The 23,727-nt window shown below is 46.6% G+C and overlaps 1 protein-coding gene across 1 annotated transcript; it reads left to right on the top strand.

Moving 5' to 3' along the window:
• Positions 1 to 17,203: 17,203 nt before the first annotated feature.
• On the top strand, positions 17,204 to 22,954 carry FITM2 (fat storage inducing transmembrane protein 2). The gene is made up of 2 exons (XM_006067861.4): positions 17,204 to 17,456; positions 19,942 to 22,954. The coding sequence occupies exons 1-2, from the start codon at positions 17,221 to 17,223 to the stop codon at positions 20,555 to 20,557; spliced, it is 852 nt and encodes a 283-aa protein (XP_006067923.3). The 5' UTR covers positions 17,204 to 17,220; the 3' UTR covers positions 20,558 to 22,954.
• The last annotated feature ends 773 nt before the right edge of the window (positions 22,955 to 23,727 follow it).

A 23,727-nucleotide genomic window follows, 5' to 3' on the forward strand; every position in this document is an offset into this window, starting at 1 on the left:
GAAGCAGATACGATCCCTCCCCATTTTAGATGAAAAACTGGTCTCCAAAGAGGTGAAAGAACAGTCCAAAGTCAAGCCAGCCTGCCTGCTGTGGGGCCAGGATTCACATCCAAGTCTGACCCCGGGGAGGGCCCTGCTAGTATGTAAAAAGGATGTCATTTCTGTAAGCAAACCAAGTATAGATGCATGGGGGGGAAAGCCCGATGAGAATATTAGAATATTTGCTGCCAGGCCACTCAAAATAGGACCATGCAGCCTAATTAACTAATCCGGTGGATCTGGATTCAAATCCCCATTATTTTGTGTTTGAGGTTTTCTTTTTTAGGTTGTTCTTTCTTTAAAAAACAAACAAACCTTTTTACGCTCACTAACTGGTGTCCTTGGGCAGATTACTTAACCATTTGTGCTTTATCTGGAAAATGGGAGAAATAAAGGTTCTTTCCTTACAACACTGATGCCAGGATTAAATGAATTCACATCTAATTGAACTGGTGGAGCACTGAGAGGAGCTCTTTAGGTGTGTGTGCATGTGCTTATGAGAGTATGTGTGTTTGTTATAGGTGTACAGACACATGTGACACACATGTGAGGGCTTGTGTGTCACATATAGGTGTATGGATGCATACATGATCATGCAGATGTCTGTACCTGCGTGTGTACTTACATGAGTATGCGTGTGATTGTATGTTATGAGTGCAGAAGCACACACATACAAGCACGTCCTTCTGATGATTTCTGTGTCATATGCATGTGTTAATGCATAAATATTCAAGGATGTGTGTGTGTGTGTTGGCAGAACTCCTTTGATCTCTGAGTTGCTGTACTTTGTTGTTGACAAAGAATTTCATTTTCTCTTCTCTGATTCCTTGTATTCTTCACAAATAAAGCGATGCCTTTGCAACGGGAAGGGACAGATTTACAAGAAAGGTGTTCCATTAAAAAAACCAAAGTTGAAGCACTTGTAATCTTCAGTCTCCACTTCCAGAGACCTTTCTGAGAAGTTCCAGGCAGAACCCAGTCTCCGGTGCCAAGCTGAGCCCTGGCCCAGGTGACGATGCAGGGCTGGGAACTGGGATGGGGCTACCCAAGTGCGGTCCTCCCCAGACGCATGGAATTCCCGCCCCAGGCAGCCGCCCAGCCTCAGCCTCGGCGGCCCAGACAGTGCCGGCTGCCAAAGCACACACCTTTTCCCCCGGAGCAGCTTCCCCCAGCCCAGGCTGACTGCTGGGTGCTGGGGGAGGCGGGGCACACAGAGGCAGTGGGGGCTGGGGACTGCTGACTCTGACCTCTACATGGCTTTCCCATCATGCCAGAAGGACAAGAGGCACTGGCTCTGATCTAGCTCCATTCTCTGCCTCCAGTAGGCTGGGTGTCCTGGGGCAAGTCTCTATCCTTCTCCGGGCCATTGGAGCAACTGGATTTAGGGCTTTTCTGTCTACAGTGAGCTGAGAACCATGACATACCAGGCGGCAGAGGAGGCAGACACAAACAGCTTTGGCACTGATGACCCAGGAGTGTGTGCCCCACTCTCCCTGAGCACTAAATACCAACCTCTCCCATGTCCTGGCCACTTGCAACGGTCCAGAGCATTAGCTCCATGACTCACTTGGTCCTTGCAGCTGCCTTTGAGGCAGCAACCCCGCCCACAGACAGATGGGGACACAGAGCTTCAGTGACTTGTCCTAGGGCTTGTTTGTTTGCTAACTGGGGTTCTGGCAGTGAACATTCTTGCCCATTTTACAGAATGCACACGCATCCACTGTGCACACACCACACACACATGCACGTATACACACACATATGCACGTATACATACACACATATGCACGTATACACACACACATACCCTCCTCCCACAAAATATGAGACAGCTGGTTCCCCCAGTCCCTTAAATTCTTGCTGTCAGATGCCTTCAGGTGCTTTTCCATAAATACACAGAAACCCACCCTTTACACACTTGATCATGTTAACACATATAAGTGGCAAGTATTTGCTCTTTTCTCAGTGCTCAGAACCATTTCAAGCGCTTGACCTGGATGAGACCATCCAATCTTCAGACCCACCCTAGCAGGTCGGTATTATTACTGTCATAATAACCATTTTTCTATACGTGAGGGAACAGGCACACAGAAGTGAGTCCTTGGCCTGGGGTCTCACAGCAGGTAGGGGGCAGAGGTGGGATGGGCCAGGCTAGTCCCACTGCCTCCCCGGAGAGACAGACAGACAGACATCTGAGGAAGGCACGGCCTCGAAGTCCAACCACGTGTACAAAATCACCATCTCCTGGGACTTCCCTGATGGTCCAGTGCTTAAGACTGTGCTTCCAATGCAAGGGATGTAGGTTCGATCCCTGGTCTGGGAACTAAGATTCCACATGCCTTGCAGTGTGGCAAAAAGAAAAAAAAAAAAAAATCACTGTCTCCTACCCGACATGTTCTCACATCCAGAACAACCCAGAAAATCGCACTGGTAGCAAACATACAGAAACACCCCCGGCCAGTCCGCCAGGTAGGACCGTGCCTGCTGTCCTTGTTGACTAAGCCTGTCCCGAGGTTCGCTTTGACAGGTTGGTGTTGTTTAGTTGCCAAGTCATGTCTAACTCTTTGTGACCTCATGGACTGCAGCACGCTAGGCTCCTCTTTCCTTCACCGTCTCCCAGAGTTTGCTCAAATTCATGTTCAATGAGTCAGTAACGCCACTGAAACATCTCATCCTCTGCCACCCTTTTCTCTTTTTGCCTTCAATCCTTCTCAGCATCATTCTGACAAGTCGGCTGTTTGCTTCAGGTGGCCAAAGTATTGGAGCTTCAGTTCAGCAACTGTCCTTCTGATGAATATTCAGGGTTGATTTCCTGTAGGATCGACTGGTTTGATCTCCTTTCTGTCCAAGGGACTCTTCGAGTCTTCTGTAGCACCAGAATGCAAAAGCATCAATTCTTTGGCACTCAGCCTTCTTTATGATCCAAGTTGCCCATCTGTACATGAATACAGCAGGTTGCCAGTGGATAAAAATGTTAGGGGTGAAGGCAGGAAATAATCAGAGATGGCCCAGATGAATGTCCTGGGCTGGGATCTCACTTCAGGGTAAGAGCTTTACTCACCCCTGGATTTTGTCACACTGGATTCAGCTATTGCTTCATCTTCACCCCTACTGGAATTCTCTTGGGCAATGAAGGGGAGATTCTTCTAGATAGCAGTAGTATTTGAGGCAGTACATCTCGGTGACTAACACTGCTGACTCTGGATCCAGACAGCCTGGGTTCATGGCTTACTAGCTGCGTGTCCATGGACAAGTTACTCAACCTTTCTGTGCCTTGGTGTCTCACCTATAAAATAAGGCTGCCTTGTGGAATTGTTGTGAGGATTAAATGAACTGAGACACGTGACACAAGGTCTGAGTAAGCAGTCAATAAATGTTAGCTATAACTGATGATAATAATAACAACAACAATAACAGTTAACATTTATTTAGCACATACTAGATGGGCTTCCCTGGTGGCTCAGACGGTGAAGAATCTGCCTGCAATGCAGGAGACCAGGGTTTGATCATTGGGTTGGGAAGATCCCCTGGAGAAGGGAATGGCTACCCACTCCAATATTTTTGCCTGGAGAATCCCATGGACAAAGGAGCCCCGCAGTCTGTGGGGTCACAAAGAGTTGGACACAACTGAGCGACTAACACTTTCACTTTTTTTTCAGGTGCCAAGCACTAAGTGCTATAAGGGTCCGATATCATTTAAGTTTTGCTCCAGTTTTATGGATTAGGGTTCAGAATCTCCATTCAACAGACGAAGAAGTGGAAACTCAGAGAGGTTAAGTACCTTGTCCAAGGTCACACAGCTAGTCCCAGTGGAAACTGGATTCCAGAGCCAGGTCTCTGATTCTTACCCCAGTGTTCTTTTCAGACAATAAAGTTGCTTTTAAGAAGAGTCTGTGTTGGGACTTCCCCGGTGGTCCAGGGATAAGACTCCACACTCCCAATGCAGGGGCACAGTGGAAAAAAGCCCGTGTAGTACAACACAAGGAATATAAAACTATAAATGGAGTATAACTTTAAAAATTGTGAATCACTTTATTGTCCATGAATTTATATAATATTGTACATCAACTGTACTTTAATTTTAAAAGAGAGATTAAAAAGAAGAAGAGACTGTGGAACAGGAGCCTGGTGCTTGAGAGAGGAGACTAAGAAAGTTGGAATGTCCTTAGAGATCTTCCAGATCACCCCTTCATTTGCCAGTTGAGGAAATAGGTTCAGAGTGGATGAGTGACTTGTCCAAGGACACACAGCAATTGGCAGACTCAAAACTTCAACCCAGATCTGTGTCACTCCAAATCCAAACAAGGGAAAGAGGGAGCTGGGAGGGAGGAAAACACATGTGAAAAATAAGAATGGTGATCCACACTCTTCAAAACTCTTTGGTCAAATGTTCCAAGTTCTTCTAAAAGACAACTGAGAAAATGAAAGAGATGGAGGTGGAAATCAATAGAGACTCAAAAGATACACGTTTTTTAAAATATTTATTCTTATTGATTTATTTGCCTGCATGTGGGATCTTCGAAGTTCCTTGTGGTGTGGGAACTCTTGGTTGCAGCCTATGGGATCTAATTCCCTGACCAGGGATCAAACCCGGACCTCCTGCATTGGGAGCATGGAGTCTTAGCAACTGGACCACCAGGGAAGTCCCTACATTATTTTATATGGGCAAATTTTTTATGGACTCCACTGTTGAGGGATGTAAACTTGAGTGCAGACAAAGAAATATTATAGAAGTCAAGCTGTGATTGAGGTGGGACATTTAAGAGGCTCCTACTTCTTGATCTGACTGGTGGTTACAAGAGGTTCACTCTATTGGGTCCCACATTGGTTTTATGTGACTTTCTGTACTTATGTTTTATTTTTCAGTACAAAGTCTTTAAAAAAAAATAGCAGCAGTGGTAATTTATACAATGACACCTTCCATCTGTTACTGTCCTAACCCTGCATGAGGATTTTAGCCTTCTTTCAGCAGTTGAGGATGTGAGGTTCAAAAAAGGAGGTAGCTTCCTCATAGTCATACAGCAAGTAACTCTGGGAGCCAGGACTCAACCCTTGTGATTGGTGTGTCTCTGCAGCCCTGCTGTGGCTGGGCTGCCAGTGGCAGGTGGTACCCGACACAGCAGTAGGGGGTGTTGGGGAGATCTGACGACAGATTCAGAAACACCGACTTCTCGGAAAAGAAATAAAGCACACCCAGAAGCACCTCTGGGCTCCCAGGTCTTCTGCTCTCTCATAAGTCATGTTACCTCTTCGGTGGGTTATTCAGAGGGAGGCAGGATGGTCTAGGAGCTGCAAGGACCAGAGCTGTGACCTCAGATGAGTGACCTTGGTCTGGGTGACCCGAGGCAAGTCTCTGAGTTTCAGCTTCCTCATCTGTATAATGGGAACCATAAACAGGCACTACATTATTTGGCTATTATGATAAATTCAGTGAGATACAGGAAGTGTCAACACACAAAGCAAGTTTGTTCAGTGTTAGCTATTAACCTGCCCAAGCAAACACCACGTGACTCCATTGACAAGATGCTTAAGAATGGGCAAAACTAGAAGACTTCCCTGGTGGTCCAGTGGTTAAGAATCTGCCTGCCAATGCAGGGGGACATGGGTTCAGTCCCTGGTCTTGGAAGATCCCACTTGCCACAGAGCAACTCAGCCCGTGCTCTACCCTGAGATGCAGCTACTGAAGCCTGCACACTTTAGAGTCTCGCTCTGCAGCAAGAGAAACCACAGAAAGAGAGCAGCCCCAGCTCACTCTCTTTCCCCAGCCCCAGGAAGCTTGATGGCATGTATATAAAAATTCATCCAGCTGTACACTTAAGATCTGAATACTGTAAATTATACCTTAGTCTTCCCAGATGGCGCGGTCATAAAGAATCCACCTGCCAATGCAGGAGACACAGGTTTGATCCCTGGGTCGGGAAGAAGCCCTGGAGAAGGAAATGGTAACCCACTCCAGTATTCTTGCCTGGAAAATTCCATGAACAGAGGAGCCTGGCGGGCTACAGTCCATGGGGTTGCAAAGAGTCAGACAGGACTGAGCAACTGAGCATACACACAAGTTACACCTTAAATAAAAACTGAGTTATAGACGGTTTGAAAAGCCTTTGTTTAATTTCAAAGAGTTCTTTCAACAAGTATCAAATTAAAATCTAATATAAGAAAACACACACACATACCAACAGAAGTAACCCAATTTTGTCTTCCCAACACACACTTCCTACCCAATACACAGACATATCCTTCCCAGTACACCCACCAAAACCCCCAACACTTTATACACATAGCCAAAGACCCCACCATCCACACAAAGAGAAGTCACAGCCCAACAGAGTAGACATACCTGCACTCCCACTCAACCTCACAGCATATCCATCTTTAAATAGATGGTTTTCAACTTTGGGTGTGTGTGAAAACACACCTTACTTTTATACACACAGAGACACACACAAACCAAACCCATAGACCAAATTGGCTTGGGCAGATTTGTGAGTCAGACAGACTGGGTGGGGGTCTTGGCTCCACCACTTCCTCACCGCAGGACCTAGGGCAGGTCATGCAATTTCTCTGAGCCTCAGTTTTCTGATCTGCAAAATGGACCCAATAAGATCTTCTCTCATGAGATGAAATAAAATAGAAAGGAAGACCAGGAGTAAAAAAAAGCTTATTGAGGGAAGGAGTTGCATGGTTTGTCTCTGTATCCTCGATGACTCACAACACGTCATTATAGTAGACTCATAGGTGTTGTCAGTTCTCACCAGATTAAATTTGCTACAATCCTAATGGAAATTCCAACAAAGTTATTGGAGGAAATTGGCAAGTGGATTCTGAACTTCGTGTAGGAGAGCCGTGGCCCAGGAATTCTCAAGACACTCCCTTAGTCATAATCTTAGTAATATGTGGTGATTGAGCAGACAATAGAAAAATGAAAAATGAGGCGAGGGTGAGCCTGGGACATAGGGGTACACCAAGGGGGACAGCATGGGCAAAGGCTCTGAGGCTGGAAGGCATTTGGTTCATTTGAGGAACTGAGAAAAGGCGGGTTAGGGAGGATTAGAGGGGGCACTAGTGGTAAAGAACCTGCCTGCTAATGCAGGAGACAGAAGAGACACAGGTTCAGTCCCTGGGCTGGGAAAATCCTCTGGAGGGCATAGCAACCCACTCCAGTATTCTTGCCTGGAGAATTCCATGGACAGAGGAGCCTGGCAGGCTATAGTCCATGGGGTCGCAAAGAGTTGAACATGACTGAAGCGACTTAGCAGGCATGCACACAGAGGGGACAGAAGGGTACGAGGTGGCCCAGAGATGGGGGCAGAGGTGAACAGAGACTATTTGTGCTGTTGGGAGGCCTTGAATGCCACCTCGGCTGCAGAACTGAGGACCTCAGTTTCACCTTGGCTTTGCCCTGTGCCCAGTCCTGGTGCCCCACTGGGGACAGGGGTTGGGGGGACACAGGGAGAGGAGAGGATGGCTTAGGTTTCAGGGAAACGGGAGCACGTCATCCCACTATGATCTCTTAGGATCTGACTTCCCAGGGTTTGAAACCCAGAATCCTGAAACCAGAGGGGTGCCCCTGAGGGGTCCTCTATCCTCCTCCTCCGAGTCAGCATTCTGAGCAGGGTGTTTTCAGGGGCTCGACCGGGGAGCCCCTCATCTTCCCCGGTGTCAGAGAGGACTAACCTCCTTCCTTAAAGGCCAGGTGAAGAGGAGTAGCTGGAGAATGGGGCTGGTCCAGCGCGTTTAACCCAGCGGGAGTGTTCGGCGTTCCCCCCGCCCCCCAACCCCTCCCGCCCATGATCGCCAGGGGTCAAGGCCGTGCCCTCGGGGGCCTGCGGCCGGAGGATTGGGGAATCCTCCTCCCGGCCCAGCCTGGACAGCTGCACGGCCAGGTGTGGCCGCTGAATTTGCTGTGTCGCCCGTCCGCGCAGCTGGAGCGGAAAAGCCTCAGCGTCAGCGCCCCTCCTCGCCACCAGCACTCGCGCCCCACATTCCTGCGGAGCGGGGCGGGGGCCAGGCGGCCACATCAGACGCCAGACCCGGAGAATTCTACTGGGCGGGGCCGGTAAGGGACCAGTGGACCCTCTGGGACTCCTCACCCCTTGGTGGTACCAGAACTGAGCCGGATCTCCCATCTGATAAATGCGGACAGCGACACTTGGCCTTGTCTATTTCCTACGCGGTGAGCATCTTAATTTTAGAGGTGATCATCTATTGTGTGCCTACTGTGTACCTCATACCTGGCAAATAAGTTTTCATTTACTTGTCCTGGCAACAAAGTTGGCTGAATACCGTCCTCATTTTTCATGTGAGTTTAGATTTGAACCCATGTCTGACTGTATTCTTTCAAAAAAAAATTTTTTTTTTTCTTTATTTGGCCACACCTGGTCTTCCTTGAGGTGGGTGGGATCTAGTTCTCTGAACAGGGACGAACCCAGGTCCCCTGTATTGGAAGCAGGGAGTCTCAGCCACTGGACCACCATGACCTCTAAACTCTACCAACTGTAAGTGACTATGTGGCTGTCATTTTAGCAGTCAGGTAAGGTCACATCTGGGAGGCAGTACGGGCCAGAGGTTAAGCTCTGCCCCTTGAGCGCACTGACCCTAGTTTGAATCCCAGCTCTTCAGCACAGCTAGCTGTGTGACCTTGGCTAAGTCACTTAGCCTCTCTGGGCCTTGGTGTTTCCGTCTATAGACTAGAGTGATCACAGTACCTACCTGTCATGTGAAGGAAGAGCGTTAAGTACAGTAAAGCACTTAGCACCGTGCCTGGCACCTGGTTAAGGCTCAGTATGTTATAAATCAATGTCACTTCCATAAAAAACAAAAATAAAACAACTAGCTAAATGTTTAAACTAGTAAAGGAGACAATTTAATTCATGTTTAACTCAACTTTAAGAATAGAGGCATTAAAATATGACGTAGGTACATCTGAATTCTATGCTGTACTTTGGATGGGAAGACCGGAGGAAAAAAAATGTCAAAAAACTCATTCTTCTCAGAACCTAGGCATTTTATTCCCAGTGTGGTGTTCCCTTTTTTTTTTTTAATACCATTTCTTTAAGTGTGAAATATAACAAATATATAAGATTTATAAAAATATAAACATATAGTTAAATGAATATTTTTAAAGCAAACATCTCTGTGACTCTCCCCAGGTAAGGAACCAGAACTCTGTCTACACCCCCAAAACCCTCTGATCCCAGTGGCCTCCCTCGGTCCTACAGGTAACTGCTATACGGACACTGACATAGTCATTTCCTTGCCTTTCCCCCATCCCCTTATTTTACCAATGCTCTTTCAGGCAAAAACAAATAAAAAACCAAACCAAATCAAACCAATCAAAAAACCCTCCTTCCAAAACCTGGGATTCCCTGGTGGTTCAGATAGGAACGAACCCTCCTGCCAATGCAGGAGACTCAGGTTCAGTCCCTGGGTTGATCCCCTGGAGAAGGAAATGGCAACCCACTCCAGTGTTCTTGCCTGGAGAATCCCATGGACAGAGGAGCCTGGTGGGCTACCGTCCATGGGGTTGCAAAGAGTTGGACATGACTGAGCGACTAACACTTTCCAAGCCTCAGCCCCGTGACTGTTTCAGAGAGGAGGGTCCTGGGGTCTGCAGGATGCAGTGGCCAGAGAGAAAGCAGGCACGTACTCAAGGCTGCCGGGGCTGCTGGCAGGCCCGCCTGCCTCTCTCGCTTTGGCTGGAAGATGAGCAAAGCCAGATCCCTGCCCTGTGGTGCCAGCTCTCCTGACCCTGTTCCCAAGCAGTCCCAGAGGCTGGGCATGTGTGGGCTGAGGGCGCAGCCAGTGGATCCAACCCCCTCCCGGTTTGGCAGTCAGGCAGCCTGGCCTCTGGCAGCTGCTGGCTTTGCTCAGCTGTCTCATCCAAGGGAGCAGCTAGCCATCCCCTCCAGCCAGAAAGAGAGGTGGCCAGAGGTTCAGAATGAGGGAGGCATTGCAGAGAAGGAAAGGGCTGGCTGCTGGGGAGGAATACTTCTGCCCTCTGGCCAGGAGCTGTGGACAGAGGGCTGCCTGCTGGGAGAATTATTGGGCTGTCTACTGCCCTCCCTGCCACACCAGGAATGAATTATTTCAGGCACACCAGCCAGCAAAAAAGCACCTGCTGCTTGCTCTTCCTGGAATGACTGCTTCCCACTGTTCCTCTGGCCACCCTCTGGCCAGTCCTTCCAACCCCAGCTTGGACAGAAATCCTCTCTTCTAAGAATTCTTTCCTGACCCTTCCCTGACTCTACAGGGTCTTCTCCTCATGCCCCCGAGCATCCTCTACTTAACCCCTTCTCATTTTTTCACTACATCTTTCAAGCCTTAATGGACCAGAAACCCCTCTCACAGCGATTTATCAACTTGGGAACCCTTATTAGTAAAAAAAATAAAAAAATAAAAAAATAAAAATTCATAATTATTACTTTCTGCTGTTTCTCTTCTGTTTATAAGGAAACAATTTAAATTTTAAAATAATTTCCTTTACATCCACATATTAATAATTATTCTTTAATTTATGTAACAAAATAAAATTTTTTGAGTGCTTAGTAAGTGCCAGATATGGTTTTAATGCTTGGGATGCATTAGTGAACAAAATGAGCAATGCTCCCTACCTTCTAGGGCTGATAAGCAAGTAGAAAAGACAGAAAATAATTAAGTAAATTATAAAATACATTTTTGATAAAGTACATTTTAAAAAGACTCTTTGATGATGCTCCTAATCCATAAAAACCTCCTGCTTTTTGTATTAAATCAAGTGATACAGGACAATTTACTTTTAAAACTGACCAAGATCATTGTCAAAATAAAGTCTCTTTTCCAGTGGAAACACTCACTTTTTGTTGTTATTCTACCCCAGTAGAATTTAACTTTATGAGTCTGTGGCATTATAATGTAATATGGTTATAAAGAAGAAAAATTCTGTAGAGGAAGGCAATCAAAGCTTACATTTATTTATTTATTTGGCCATGCCAGGTCTTGGTTACCGCATGCAGGTCTTTCATTGCTGCCCATGAACTCTTAGTTGCGGCTGCTGCTGCTGCTGCTGAGTCACTTCAGTCATGTCCGACTCTGTGCGACCCCATAGACGGCAGCCCACCAGGCTCCCCCGTCCCTGGGATTCTCCAGGCAAGAACACTGGAGTGGGTTGCCATGTCCTTCTCCAATGTGTGAAAGTGAAAAGTGAAAGTGAAGTCGCTCAGTCATGTCTGACTTGTAGCGACCCCATGGACTGCAACCTACCAGGCTCCTCCATCCATGGGATTTCCCAGGCAAGAGTACTGGAGTGGGGTGCCATTGCCTTCTCTGCTTAGTTGCGGCATGTGGGATCTAGTTCCCTGACCAGAGAGTGAACCTGGGCCTCCCTGCGTTGGGAGTATGGAGTCTTAACCACTGTACCACCAGGAAGGTCCCACACTTTCTCTTTTTTGGTTGTGCTGGGTCTTTGTTGCTGCATGAGGGCTTTCTCTAGTTGTGGAGAGCCAGGCTACTCTCTAGCTGGACTGCCTGGGCTTCTCACTTCGATGGCTTCTCTTATTGCAGACCTCAGGCTTCAGAAGTTGCAGCACATCGGCTTAGTAGTGGTGACCCTCCGGCTCTAGAGCGAAGACTCAGTAGTCGTGGTACACAGACTTAGTTGCTCCGCTGAATGTGGAATCTTCTTGGACCAGGGATCGAACCTGTGTCCCCTGCACTGGCAGGCAGATTCTTAACCACTGGACCATCAGGGAAGTCCCCACATTTCCTTTTATTTAATCTTTAGTGTACATATATTCATGTTCAGCCTGGCCAAAGCCCAGTCATAGCCTCAGAAGATTCCACACAACCATTCACAGATTTAGTAACTTTATATTTTTCAAAGAACACAAACTGCCATCAAAATAAAAAGACAAATAAATGTGATTTTCAAAAAATTCAAAGACCACACTGTTTATCTGTCCAAGGGAAACTTAGACGCCAAGATAAATTCTATAATCTCCACTCTTGCAGCAAGTGATGTACATGTGGAGATTGCTTACGAAATTGCATTTTGCATTCAGCAAGAAAAAGCTACTTTTTTGGTAGCAGACATATTTTTGATTCTAGTTCTCCATTTCTATAGTAAACATGAAGCCATGTGCTTGTAAAATCTGACAGCAAGAAACCTAAAATATAAAATTCTGAGCAAAAGTCACAATTATAATAATCTGATTTTAAATTTTGAAACCTTATGAGATGGATTTGTAGAGATTTAGTTGAAAGTGCTTTCAAGTATGTATTAAACTTTTTTATGAATATCCGCAAGCTGACTTTTTAAAAAGAATGAATCTGGCTCACCAATATTTCAAATGAACATTTTAAACTTTCATGTCTGATTCTGCTGTTCCTTCATTTACTCGCTGAGATATTTCTTTAACAAGAAATTCACTGTCTCCCTGGTTATTCAGTGACTTTATTCCCATAAGAGTGGCAGTAAAAATGCTTGATTATTTCCCTTTATTTAATAGCTGTCAAAATAATGAGAGCTGATTTCTCCAAAGGTAGCCATTACTTTTTTTTTTTTTTTTTTGGTAGCTACTACTTTTAAAGCACACTATGAACCTCTGGGACATCCCTGAAGGCTCAGTGGTTATGACTTCATGCTTCCAATGTAGAGGGTGCAGGTTCCAGGTTCGATCCCTGGTCAGGGAACTAAGATTCCACATGCCTCACAGCACAACCAGAAAAAAAGCTACTAAACAAATGTGTGTGTTTCCATCCATTGCAGTTAATACTTTTATTTAGGCTCAAGTTGTCCCATCTTTGGCCTGTGGGAGCTTTTCTAATTGGCTTCTGTGTCCTCCTGAAATGACCTTAGCAGTCCTTGGTAGGTTATGGCTTCCTTACTTTCTGGTTTTGACAAGATGGCCCAGCTTCATCTTGCCTCAGGCTTGAAAAATGTTGTTTTTAAAGAGACGAATCTATAGTTATTAAGGACACTCGTCTATCCAAAACATCAGAGATCTTAACATCCAGCCCAGTGCTTGGTGCATGGCAAATAGTTCATAAGTGTTGGTTTGCTGAATAAATTAATGATGATCACCTTCACTAGCTGAAGTTGCTTGAGGTCAGAGGCCGTGTAATTCAAACAAGTATTTATTTATTCTTGAATAAATAAATGAAGGACTGAAACCCAACAAATTAGGTGATACCACTCAGTCCAGGCAGGGCAAAGCCTTGATGTTTGTGGTTTTCTATCCCCTCCTGCTGGGGAAGGGTAGGGCATGGTCCTCCAATGCCTTAGAATCTTCTAGGGAAACGTTTCTCAAATTACAGGTCCACACCTATTAGTGAGTGGGTCATGACCAGCATGTTTTAAAAATTCAATTTATAATTGAATAGAAACTATCGGAGTGCCTCACACAGTAGAGGCAAACTCTGTCATGAACTGTCATGAAGCTATATTTACAGCTATGTCTATATGCTTATTAACAAACATAGTCACTTATGCTACATATGTGTGTACTGGATCACAACCAATGATTTGTTGATAAATGTTTAACAACTCTCTCTCTAAGGGAAAATGTGTAAGTACCGTGTTGTGCCGTCGAGCTTAATCGCTTCAGTCATGTCCAATTCTTTGTGACCCCCATGGACTGCAGCCCACCAGGCTCCTCTGTCCCTGGGGATTCTCCAGGCAGGAATACTGGAGTGGGTTGCCATGCCCTCTTCCAGGAGATCTTCCCCACCCAGGGATCAAACCTGCGTCTCCTGCATCACCTGCCTTGCGGGCAGATTCTTTACTGCTGAGCCACTGGGGAAGTTTGTACATACATAAAAGTATAATACATTTCTCTTAATATAAAGAATGTAGCACATAATTTTAAAATAATAAAATATGCAAACACTCTTCACTCTGAATCCCATATAGCGAATTGCTTCTTCTAGAATGCTTTCATTGATGTTTAATTTACTAGTCTCTTGTCTCCACAGCCAACCTCATGTTTCAGTTTAACCATGTTTTGACAAATGGAGTTTCATCTCAGTGCAGACAATCAATAAACACTCAGTAAACCAAATAAAGCCCTGATTTACAGTACTTGCCATTTCTCTTAATGTAAATACTCCCACCAGAGCTGGTTTCAAGCTACATATTGATGTGACAAACACACAGTTGGTGAATTTGCGCCGTAACATACAAGAGATATAAGCAACCCGAGGGGCATAGGTAATAATCAAATAGAGGAAAATAATTAGGGAATGATGACTTTTGAATATTTATTCTGCATTTAATTGTTCATATATACATTGTGATTTTTAATGGTGGCTTTAACAATCAACTTGCAAAAGTCCTGAAAATTTAACAGTTTGTTCTCACAGGCACACAGCTGGACTTACAACGTGAATACGTATTTCTTCATGTAGGTTGAAGTTTAACCGAAACAAGAAAAATTCTCTAGAAACCTACCATTTTTCAGGTCTGGGTTTAACCCTGTCTTTGAAAATCTTCAGGGATGAAGCTGCAAAGTCTCAATTGGAACAAATCCATTTCCTTTCTAGAGGAATACAAATCCTGAAATTTACAGGAGGTAAATTTTTTGCTAGTTCCTCTGGGTAATGTCTAGTTTTTCTCATCCAGAAGAACCCTTTCCCTTTCTCCTGGGATGGGGGATCAACATCTGGATTTCCACCAGGAGGGACCACTTAGCTTATAATGTCCAGTGTACCTCTCTGTTCCTAACCACCATGCAGCTTGCTCTAGAAAGTGACAATAATTGAGCAACTGACAATCTGCAGGAGACAGAGAGGGTTTCAGATACTATTTACAAGCTGCCTTCACAATTAACATCTTTCCGGCTGTGTGGTTTTCATCCCCAATTATGAAAAGCCAAATTAGTGACTGTATAATCACTACTGTTGTTGTTCTGTTGCCAAGTCTTCTCCGACTTTTTGCAACCCCATAAACTGCAGCACGCCAGGCGTCCCTGTCCTTCACTATCTCTCAGAGTTTGCTCAAACTCATGTCCATCAAGTCGGTGATGCTGTCCAACCATCTCATCCTCTGTCGTCCCCTTCTCCTCATGCCCTCAATCTTTCCCAGCATCAGGGTCTTTTCCAGTGAGTCAGCTCTTCGCATCAGGTGGCCAAAGTACTGGGGCTTCAGGGTCAGCATCCATCTTTCCAATGAATATTGACTCAATCCTGAAATCCAGGGTTGATTTCCTTTAGAATTGACTGGTTTGATCTCCTTGCTGTCCAAGGGACTCTCAAGAGTCTTCTCTAGCACCACAGTTTGAAAGCATCAATTTTTTGACTTTCAACCTTCTCTCACATCCATCCATGACTACTGGAAATATAAACATCTGCTTTTTCACGAAAGTATTTATTCATTTTAGGCCCATGTTGGGTCTTAGCTATGGCACTTGGGGATCTTGCATTGCAGCGCGAGGACTTCTCTCTAGTTGTGGCACGGGACTTAGTTACTTCGGGGCATGTGGGATATTAGTTCCCAGACCAGAGATTGAACCCATGTGCCCTGCATTGGAAGGTGGATTCTTAACCATTGGACCACCAAGGAAGTCCCACATTTGCTTTCTTAAATCTAGTTTTTTAAAGACCCAGAGATACCTTGATATATAAAAACTATTATCAGATCAATGCAGTTTACAGATGGCAGATCATCTTGAGATAATTTTAAGGAATTAATACTTTTATTATTTTATTGACTCTCTGCATAAGAGATTTTAAATATCAGTCTATTATAGGCATAAATCAGACAGGTGTTCCCCAAAGTGCAGTAGCTACCCTTGGTTTAGGGACAGAGGATTATTTTAGGCAGATATAAAACAGTGTCAGTCACTCAGTGGTGTCCAACTCTTTGTGACTCCCTGGACTACAGCACTCTAGGCTCCTCTGTTCATAGAATTTTCCAGGCAAGAATATTGGAGTGGGTTGCCATTCCCTTCTCTAGGGGATCTTCCTAACCCAGGGATGGAACCCAGATCTCCTGGATTGCAGGCAGATTCTTTACCATTTGAGCCAACAGGGAAGCCCATAGAGATAATGAATATTTTAACAGAAACATTATTTTTGTCATAGAAGAAATATAACTGGGACACAGAATCTTTTATTCCATGGATATTTCTGCTTGGGAGGTGGTCCTGTCAGCAGGTTGATTGCAGACTTCTGGCCTCTAGAATTGTCAGAGAATAAATTTCTGTTTGTTTAAGCCAATACATTGTAGTAATTTGTTATGGCAGCCCTAGGAAACTAATACAGTAGCAAAGAAATGGTTTGAGTTTGGGAAACTCTGAATCAGGTACCCAGCCATGACAGGAGATGAGAGGGTTTTGCTGTTGTTTAGTTGCTAAGTCGTGTCTGACTCTTTTGTGACCCATGGACTGTAGCCCTGTAGACTCCTCTGCCCATGAAATGGTTTAACTCTGTGTTAAAAGAGTGACTGACTCATTAACATGTTCATTGGATTGCCATTAACTCCCAGGGTCCAGCATTTTCACTCAATACAAATACGCAATTGTTTTAAAAGGGAAAATATAGTATTTTAAAATGTAAATATAACAATTTCAAGCAGTTATTTCATTTTCTCACATCCCTGCATCTGGACCACCATAAGGAACCTCGAGTTCATAACTAACTCGTAGGAGAGGTAGATCTGTCCTCTTCCCATTTTACAGGGGAGAAAACTAAGGCTCTATGGAAGAAGAGCTGCCAAGAGAGAGACTAAATGATGCTGGGACCACTGCTCCAGTTCCTACAGTGCTACGTTCATTCTCCCCCTCCTGCAGCAAATATTCCCACAAGCATTTATTCCTCTGAACAGAGCAAGGAACAGAGGTTGAAATTCTAATCTGCCTGACTGTGCAGGCCAAATTTTGAGAACAAGGAAAGGATGGATCCGGGCCCAGGGCAGCCAAAAATAAATAGATAGATAGATAGATAAATGGATAGATAGATAAACAAATAGTTGCTATTTAATAAAAAGAGATAGTGAAGGACAGGGAAGCCTGGCTTGCTGCAGCCCATGCGGTCGGACTGCGCAATTGAACAAAATAGAGGGATGAGCAATTCGGAGACAGGCGCGCTGCAGAGGCTGCAGGCGGCCAGGAGGGGGAGCGCGCGGGCTCCGAAGCCCGACGCCCCTCAGGGGAGGGACCTGCGAGCGGCGCGCATGCGCCCAAAAGGGAGGCGGTGGCGCCGGCCCGGATGAAGGGCAAGACGGTGGCCGAGAGGGTGCGCGGAGGAGGACGGTGGCCGACGAGGTCGGGCATGGAGCACCTGGAGCGCTGCGCATGGGTCCTCCGGGGGACGCTGGTGCGATCGGCAGTGCGGAGATACCTGCCCTGGGCTCTGGCGGCCTCTATGCTGGCGGGCTCCCTCCTCAAGGAGCTCTCCCCGCTGCCCGAGAGCTATCTCAGCAACAAGCGCAACGTCCTCAACGTGTGAGTGCGCCCCGGGTCCTCTCCTGCCCCCGCCGTAGCCATCACTGTCGGCTTGCCTAGAAAGCCGGGGCTTAGCTGCTCTGATGGACGGGTCATTGGAAGGGGAGGTCCTTCTCCGCATCGTGGCAGCTGTGTCTACACGCGTGTCTCGATGAGGGGACCCTGGGATAGCTAGTGTCACTAGCAAGTCGCGTTTGCACATCCAGAGCAGACGGTCTGAGCTTGACTGGGCAGGGGTGACGGGCAGGGTGTGTGTATCTCCGTGTGTGTAGAGGTGGGAGATGGGAATGGGGCATGATCCAGCCTCTGTGGCTGCTCCCCGTGCCTCCCCTCGGGATTAGGAGTTGGCCCCTGCTCTAGGGGAGATGCCACCTCCCTCCTGCCTGCCAGTGTCAGACCGTGAGCCTCCGCCTTAAGTCCTGTATTCCCCCCAGCTGGTGACGGAATCCCATCACACTTGAGTGGGGCAAGTAGACCTGCCTTCTTTCCCCAACACCCCTTCCCTCCCCGCCCACCCCCACCTTTGAAAGCCTGTCCTAGCCTGTGACAACCCCCCCCCCCCCCCCCCCCGCTCCAAGATAATCACCCCGGGGCGGAACCCTCCAGTCTATGACCTTTCCCCTGGATCTGCTTGGATCTTCTCAGCTACTCAAAGTTCATGGCAGTGGCCCAGGAATGCAATTCCAGTTGAACTCTTTGAGACTTCTCCTTAAGTCCACCCACCCGCTCCTTTTTTTTTTTTTTAATTTATTTATTTTCTGGCCATGCCCGGAGACATGTGGGATGCTTGTTCCCCCACCAGGGATTGAACCCACACCCTCGCATTGGACGTGTGGAGTCTTAACCATTGGATGGCCAAGGAAGTCTTTTTATTCTTTTTTTAAACCTCTTGGATTTTAAGTTTATTGACACAAACACTGATTTGCAATTGTGAAGGGAAACTCTGAAAGATAAAACTTCTCCCTTGGTGTGAGCTTCCATTCTTCTTTGAATTACAGTGTCTGTGGTATCTTGCAAGAGTCAGTCCAACTTTGCTCATCTACTTAAAACCCTAGTTTCTTTCTCCAGCAGCTTCATCAGATACCTGACAGGTCTTGATCTAGCCAGATCCTTGCATGTCAGTCCCAGGGAAGACTTTCATGACAGGTGCTTGGGTACTGTCTGAGGAAGCTTTGGGACCCAAGAGTCTTACTGTCTCTGGCCCATCTTCCTTCCTTCCCCACTCATGGAGGCTGGGCTGAGACTAGATTATGAGAGTGGTCCTGGCCCCACGTGTTTCTTGCATGTGTGTTGACCGCCCCTGGTCTCTAGGTCATCCACCTTTGATGAACTCAGGGGTGGCAGACAAGGCAGCTGCTTGCTTAATCTGGCCTGGGTGAGCTGGGTGCCCAGCAGCCTTGCAGACAAGTTCCTGTCATTTGAGAGTTTCCATGAATTCTGGTGTTTTGTTCCATACCTCTATGCTGGTTATTGGGTTGGCTAAAATGTTACGGAAAAACTCTTAACGAACTTTGTGGTCAACCTGATAATTAATCAAAGGGAGCTAGTGAATTATTGGCTCTGAAAGGGATTTTAAAGGTCATTTCGTCCCCTCAGTTCTACTTGACAGTTGAGAAATGGAGGCCCAGAGAAGTGTGTTGACAAGTCAGAGTCAGGATTGGAACCTGGGTCTTCTAGCCTGAAGCCAAGCTTCTGTCTGATCATTTCTGCCACGTAGGAAAAAGCTTTGGTGTAGAGAAAGCATAGGTTTGGGGGCTGGCCAAACCTTGGTTTCACCTGGGCTTGCTGGTCGTGTGAGTGTGATCCTGGGCAAGTTACCAAACTATTCTTTATCTATAATATGGGGCTAATGACACCTTCCTCACAGGGTAACTGAGTGTTCTGTGGGAAAGTGGATGTACATAAAAGGTCTGTAATTACTTTCCTGAGCAAATAACATAGTGCTTAAGATAATAGGCCCTGGATGTGAACCCCAGCTCCACCTCCGATGGCCTCCGCTTTGGGCATGATGCTTCTCTGTGCCTCTGTGTTTGTATCTCTGTACAGATAAAGTTTTCTTATTATAAAGTGGGGATAATAGCAGTACCTTCCTCATAGAGTTGTGTGAGGATTAGGAGTTAATGGCTTCCCTGGTGGCTTAGATGGTAAAGAAACTGCCTGCAATGTGGGAGACCCAGGTTTGATCAGGAAGATCCCCTGGAGAAGGGAATGGCTACTCACTCCGATATTCTTGGCCTGGAGAATTCCGTGGCCAGAGGAGCCTGGTGGGCTACAGTCCACAGGATTGCCAAGAGTCGGACTCGATTGAGCAACTAACACTTTCACTTTCTTTCTTTGAGGTTATACTTACATAGGTGAAGCTGTCATCTCTAGCTCTTACCACCTTTTTGCCTTTTTCCCTGCTCACGAGTCCAGAGTCTTGAGGCGTGGCACGGGACTCTCTGCCACACCCCCGCTCTTCACCTCCGCTCTCCTCCTCTCCCAGGTATTTTGTCAAAGTGGCCTGGGCCTGGACCTTCTGCCTCCTCCTGCCTTTCATCGCCCTCACCAACTACCACTTGACGGGCAAGGCCGGCCTGGTCCTGCGGCGCCTGAGCACCCTGCTCGTGGGCACGGCCATCTGGTACGTCTGCACGGCCATCTTCTCCAACATCGAGCACTACACGGGCAGCTGCTACCAGTCTCCAGCCCTGGAGGGGGAGAGAAAGCAGCACCAGAGCAAGCAGCAGTGCCACGGGGAAGGGGGCTTTTGGCACGGCTTCGACATCTCAGGCCACTCCTTCCTGCTGACCTTCTGCGCCCTCATGATTGTGGAGGAGATGGCCGTGCTGCACGAGGTGAAGACGGACAGGAACCACTGTCTCCACGCAGCCATCACCACCCTGGTGGTGGCCCTGGGCTTCCTGACCTTCATCTGGGTGTGGATGTTTCTGTGCACGGCCGTCTACTTCCACAACTTGTCCCAGAAAGTGTTTGGCACCCTGTTCGGTCTGCTGGGCTGGTACGGGACGTACGGCTGTTGGTATCTGAAATCTTTTTCTCCAGGACTCCCTCCCCAGAGCTCCAGTTTGAACTTGAAGCAAGACACTTACAAGAAATAAGAGAAACAAAAGGGATGAGGGCAGGACCAGGGTTAAAAGCTTTTTCTGTTTCTTTTTCTCCTTAATTGTTTGACTAAATGATCGATCCTGCTTCGGGAAGGACACTTACCGGGCAGTTTTGGGGTCGGGGGGTGTGGTGTGGAGTCTGGGGAGCCAGGCCGGGCCTGGCGACATCACGCTATATTACAAGCACCACCATCCCCACTCAGGCACTTTGCGTCCCTGGCAAGACTTGACCTTAATCTGTTACGTCCCTTTTGTCCCTGGATGGCGAGCTCAGGCTCAGCGAGAGGGCAGAATGAGGAAGGCCTCTCTGGTGTGGCTAAATGGGGTAGGGGGGCTCAGGACCCTCCCTTGCCGTCACTCGCTCCCTGATTCTTAGCTGTCTTCTGTGTCAAGGGCTGCTAATGCTGTTAATTAACAAACATGCCCTCTGGTCAGCTTTGCAGAAGCATTTATTTCCAGCAGGGTTCTTTATATATCACTACCAACGGCCTAAAAGACACATTCTGGTTGTAGTATTTGTTCTATCTGTGGAATGTCAAATACTTCAACTGACTTGTGATTAACTACCAAAACAGTCACACTGGAGTGCCTCTGCGACGGAGTATTGGATACTTTTTATGTAACGAACACTAATAATTTTCTGTCCATGTTGTCTAGTATATATTGGTTTTTGGAGCAATAAGGTTATCTCCCCTCCCCTTCTGTTTTGAGTGAATGCTTTATAGTTTTTAATAACAACCATGGTATTTGTTCTTTGTTGACAGAACTTCCAAAAATAACTCACGACTCCAGTGTTGCACTTTGGCACACGTGTCGAGCGCCTTGAGGATTTTTTAGAACACTAGAACACTCTAGGCTTTATGGTATTAAATTCAAGCTTGCGGGGCTGTTTTCTCCGTTAAGAATCAAACTGGGAAGCAGACATTTGAATAACTTGTTGAATTTTAAGCTGAGTCAGAGTAATTTTGCAAAATGCCTGTTTGCACTGAAACTCTCCTGATCATGCATTAGTGGTGTCAGACTGAACAGTGTTTCAGAGTTGTGTGATAATAAGTCTTCTGTCCATTGCTATGGCCCAGAACATTTTTGCCTGTTTAGACAAGATTATGATAAGTCAGAAGTGGAGAAAGATGTCTTTCCTTGCTTCTGAGGGCAAGAAGCCAACTTGTTTGCAAGAATGTCCCTGTTAAATGGTGGCTTGACTTTGGCCCCTCCCTCTTCTTAACTGGACCACCACCAAAACCACAGCAAACCAGGGTCTCTGTTCATCTGCCCTCGAACTTGACTTTTTCTTTCCCGTTTGCAGCATTCTTAATTTCCAGCCTTGTCCTTGTGCGGCCTTCACTGTGAGAATGCTGGAAAGGGTTAGATACTCTGTTTCATCTGCCCTACAAAGACGCAGTTAGTGCTGTGATAAGATACCCCTTCCTTCTCTCTGTGTCTCTGTAAGCCTTTCACCCCCAGCCCCTTGCATTTTGGATAATCATCCTGGAAGCTTCTTCTATACTCTTTGCCCCCAGTCAAGCCTAATAATAGCATTAACTGATAAGCACTTGACTGGTTTAACTCAAGCTTAGGTTGCTAGGAGCTTGATGTCTGGGAAATCTTCAGTGTAAAACATATTGCTTATAAAGATGTATTTAAAATACGTATCTCATCTGGCCACAGGTTATCCTGTATCGATCAAAATGTGAGGTGTGATGCATTGGACCCAAAGGTGGCAGAAGCACCTGGCAGTGAGATTCTGGAGGTGTCGCCACGGTGCCTTGGGAGCACTGGCAAGATGAGATGGGCCCCCCGGGAGAATGGTTTTGCTCTCTGGAGCTCCATCTGTAAACCAGGGGTGGCCGAGGGGGTGGGGTAGGTGGCAGGGGCTTGTTGAAGGGATCGAAATCCCTCCTAAGTGTCAGGTTCAGCACCGAAAGGCAACAGACACGAGGTGACGCCAGTATTTGTCCCAGGTAAACATCTCCAGACATTTCTCTCCTGCAGTTGTGATTCAAGCTCAGCCATACATTAACTCCGTGGAACACGTCCGGTACCGAATCTTGTCGAGTCATCAGTCTCCCTCCACTTCCTGCTCAGTCTTATCGCTTTGCCTGTCACTGGGGGACATGCTCTCCATCCGTATGTGAGACAGCATGGCAAGGCTGAAAGCGTTTGGGTTTAGGCAGGTGTGAGAGGTGGGTCCAAATCTTGGCACCACCACCGCCAAGAGTGGTCTGACCGTGGGCACGCCTCGCTTTCTCCATCTGTAAAATGGAGGTGGTCCTGTCGGGATGAAGGGAAAACGATGCAGGTCAATGCCCAGCACATGGGCGTAGTAGGTGACCACCCCGCTGCTTCCTTTTTCTTTTTTTTTTTTTAATTTTATTTTATTTTTAAACTTTACATAATTGTATTAGTTTTGCCAAATATCAAAATGAATCCGCCACAGGTATACATGTGTTCCCCATCCCGAACCCTCCTCCCTCCTCCCTCCCCATTCCATCCCTCTGGGTCGTCCCAGTGCACCAGCCCCAAGCATCCAGCATTGTGCATCGAACCTGGACTGGCGACTCGTTTCATACATGATATTTTACATGTTTCAATGCCATTCTCCCAAATCTTCCCACCCTCTCCCTCTCTCACAGAGTCCATAAGACTGTTCTATACATCAGTGTCTCTTTTGCTGTCTCGTACACAGGGTTATTGTTACCATCTTTCTAAATTCCATATATATGCGTTAGTATACTGTATTGGTGTTTTTCTTTCTGGCTTACTTCACTCTGTATAATAGGCACCGGTTTCATCCACCTCATTAGAACTGATTCAAATGTATTCTTTTTAATGGCTGAGTAATACTCCATTGTGTATATGTACCACAGCTTTCTTATCCATTCATCTGCTGATGGGCATCTAGGTTGCTTCCATGTCCTGGCTATTATAAACAGTGCTGCGATGAACATTGGGGTACACGTGTCTCTTTCCCTTCTGGTTTCATGCTTCCTTTTTCTTGATTACGCCTTTAGGACTCTTTGGCTCCTCTAGAGAAGGCAGGGAAACCAGCATCTTCTTTGGAGTGCCATTCAGAGTCTGGGTGTCCTGTCAAAATAGCCTTATCTTTTGAAAAGTGTCTGTTCCCCCAGTGCTGAACAAGAGGCTTCCGAGGGCGTCTGCAATCA

This window comes from Bubalus bubalis, chromosome 14, assembly GCF_019923935.1.
Source record: "Bubalus bubalis isolate 160015118507 breed Murrah chromosome 14, NDDB_SH_1, whole genome shotgun sequence".
Taxonomy (NCBI): domain Eukaryota; kingdom Metazoa; phylum Chordata; class Mammalia; order Artiodactyla; family Bovidae; genus Bubalus; species Bubalus bubalis.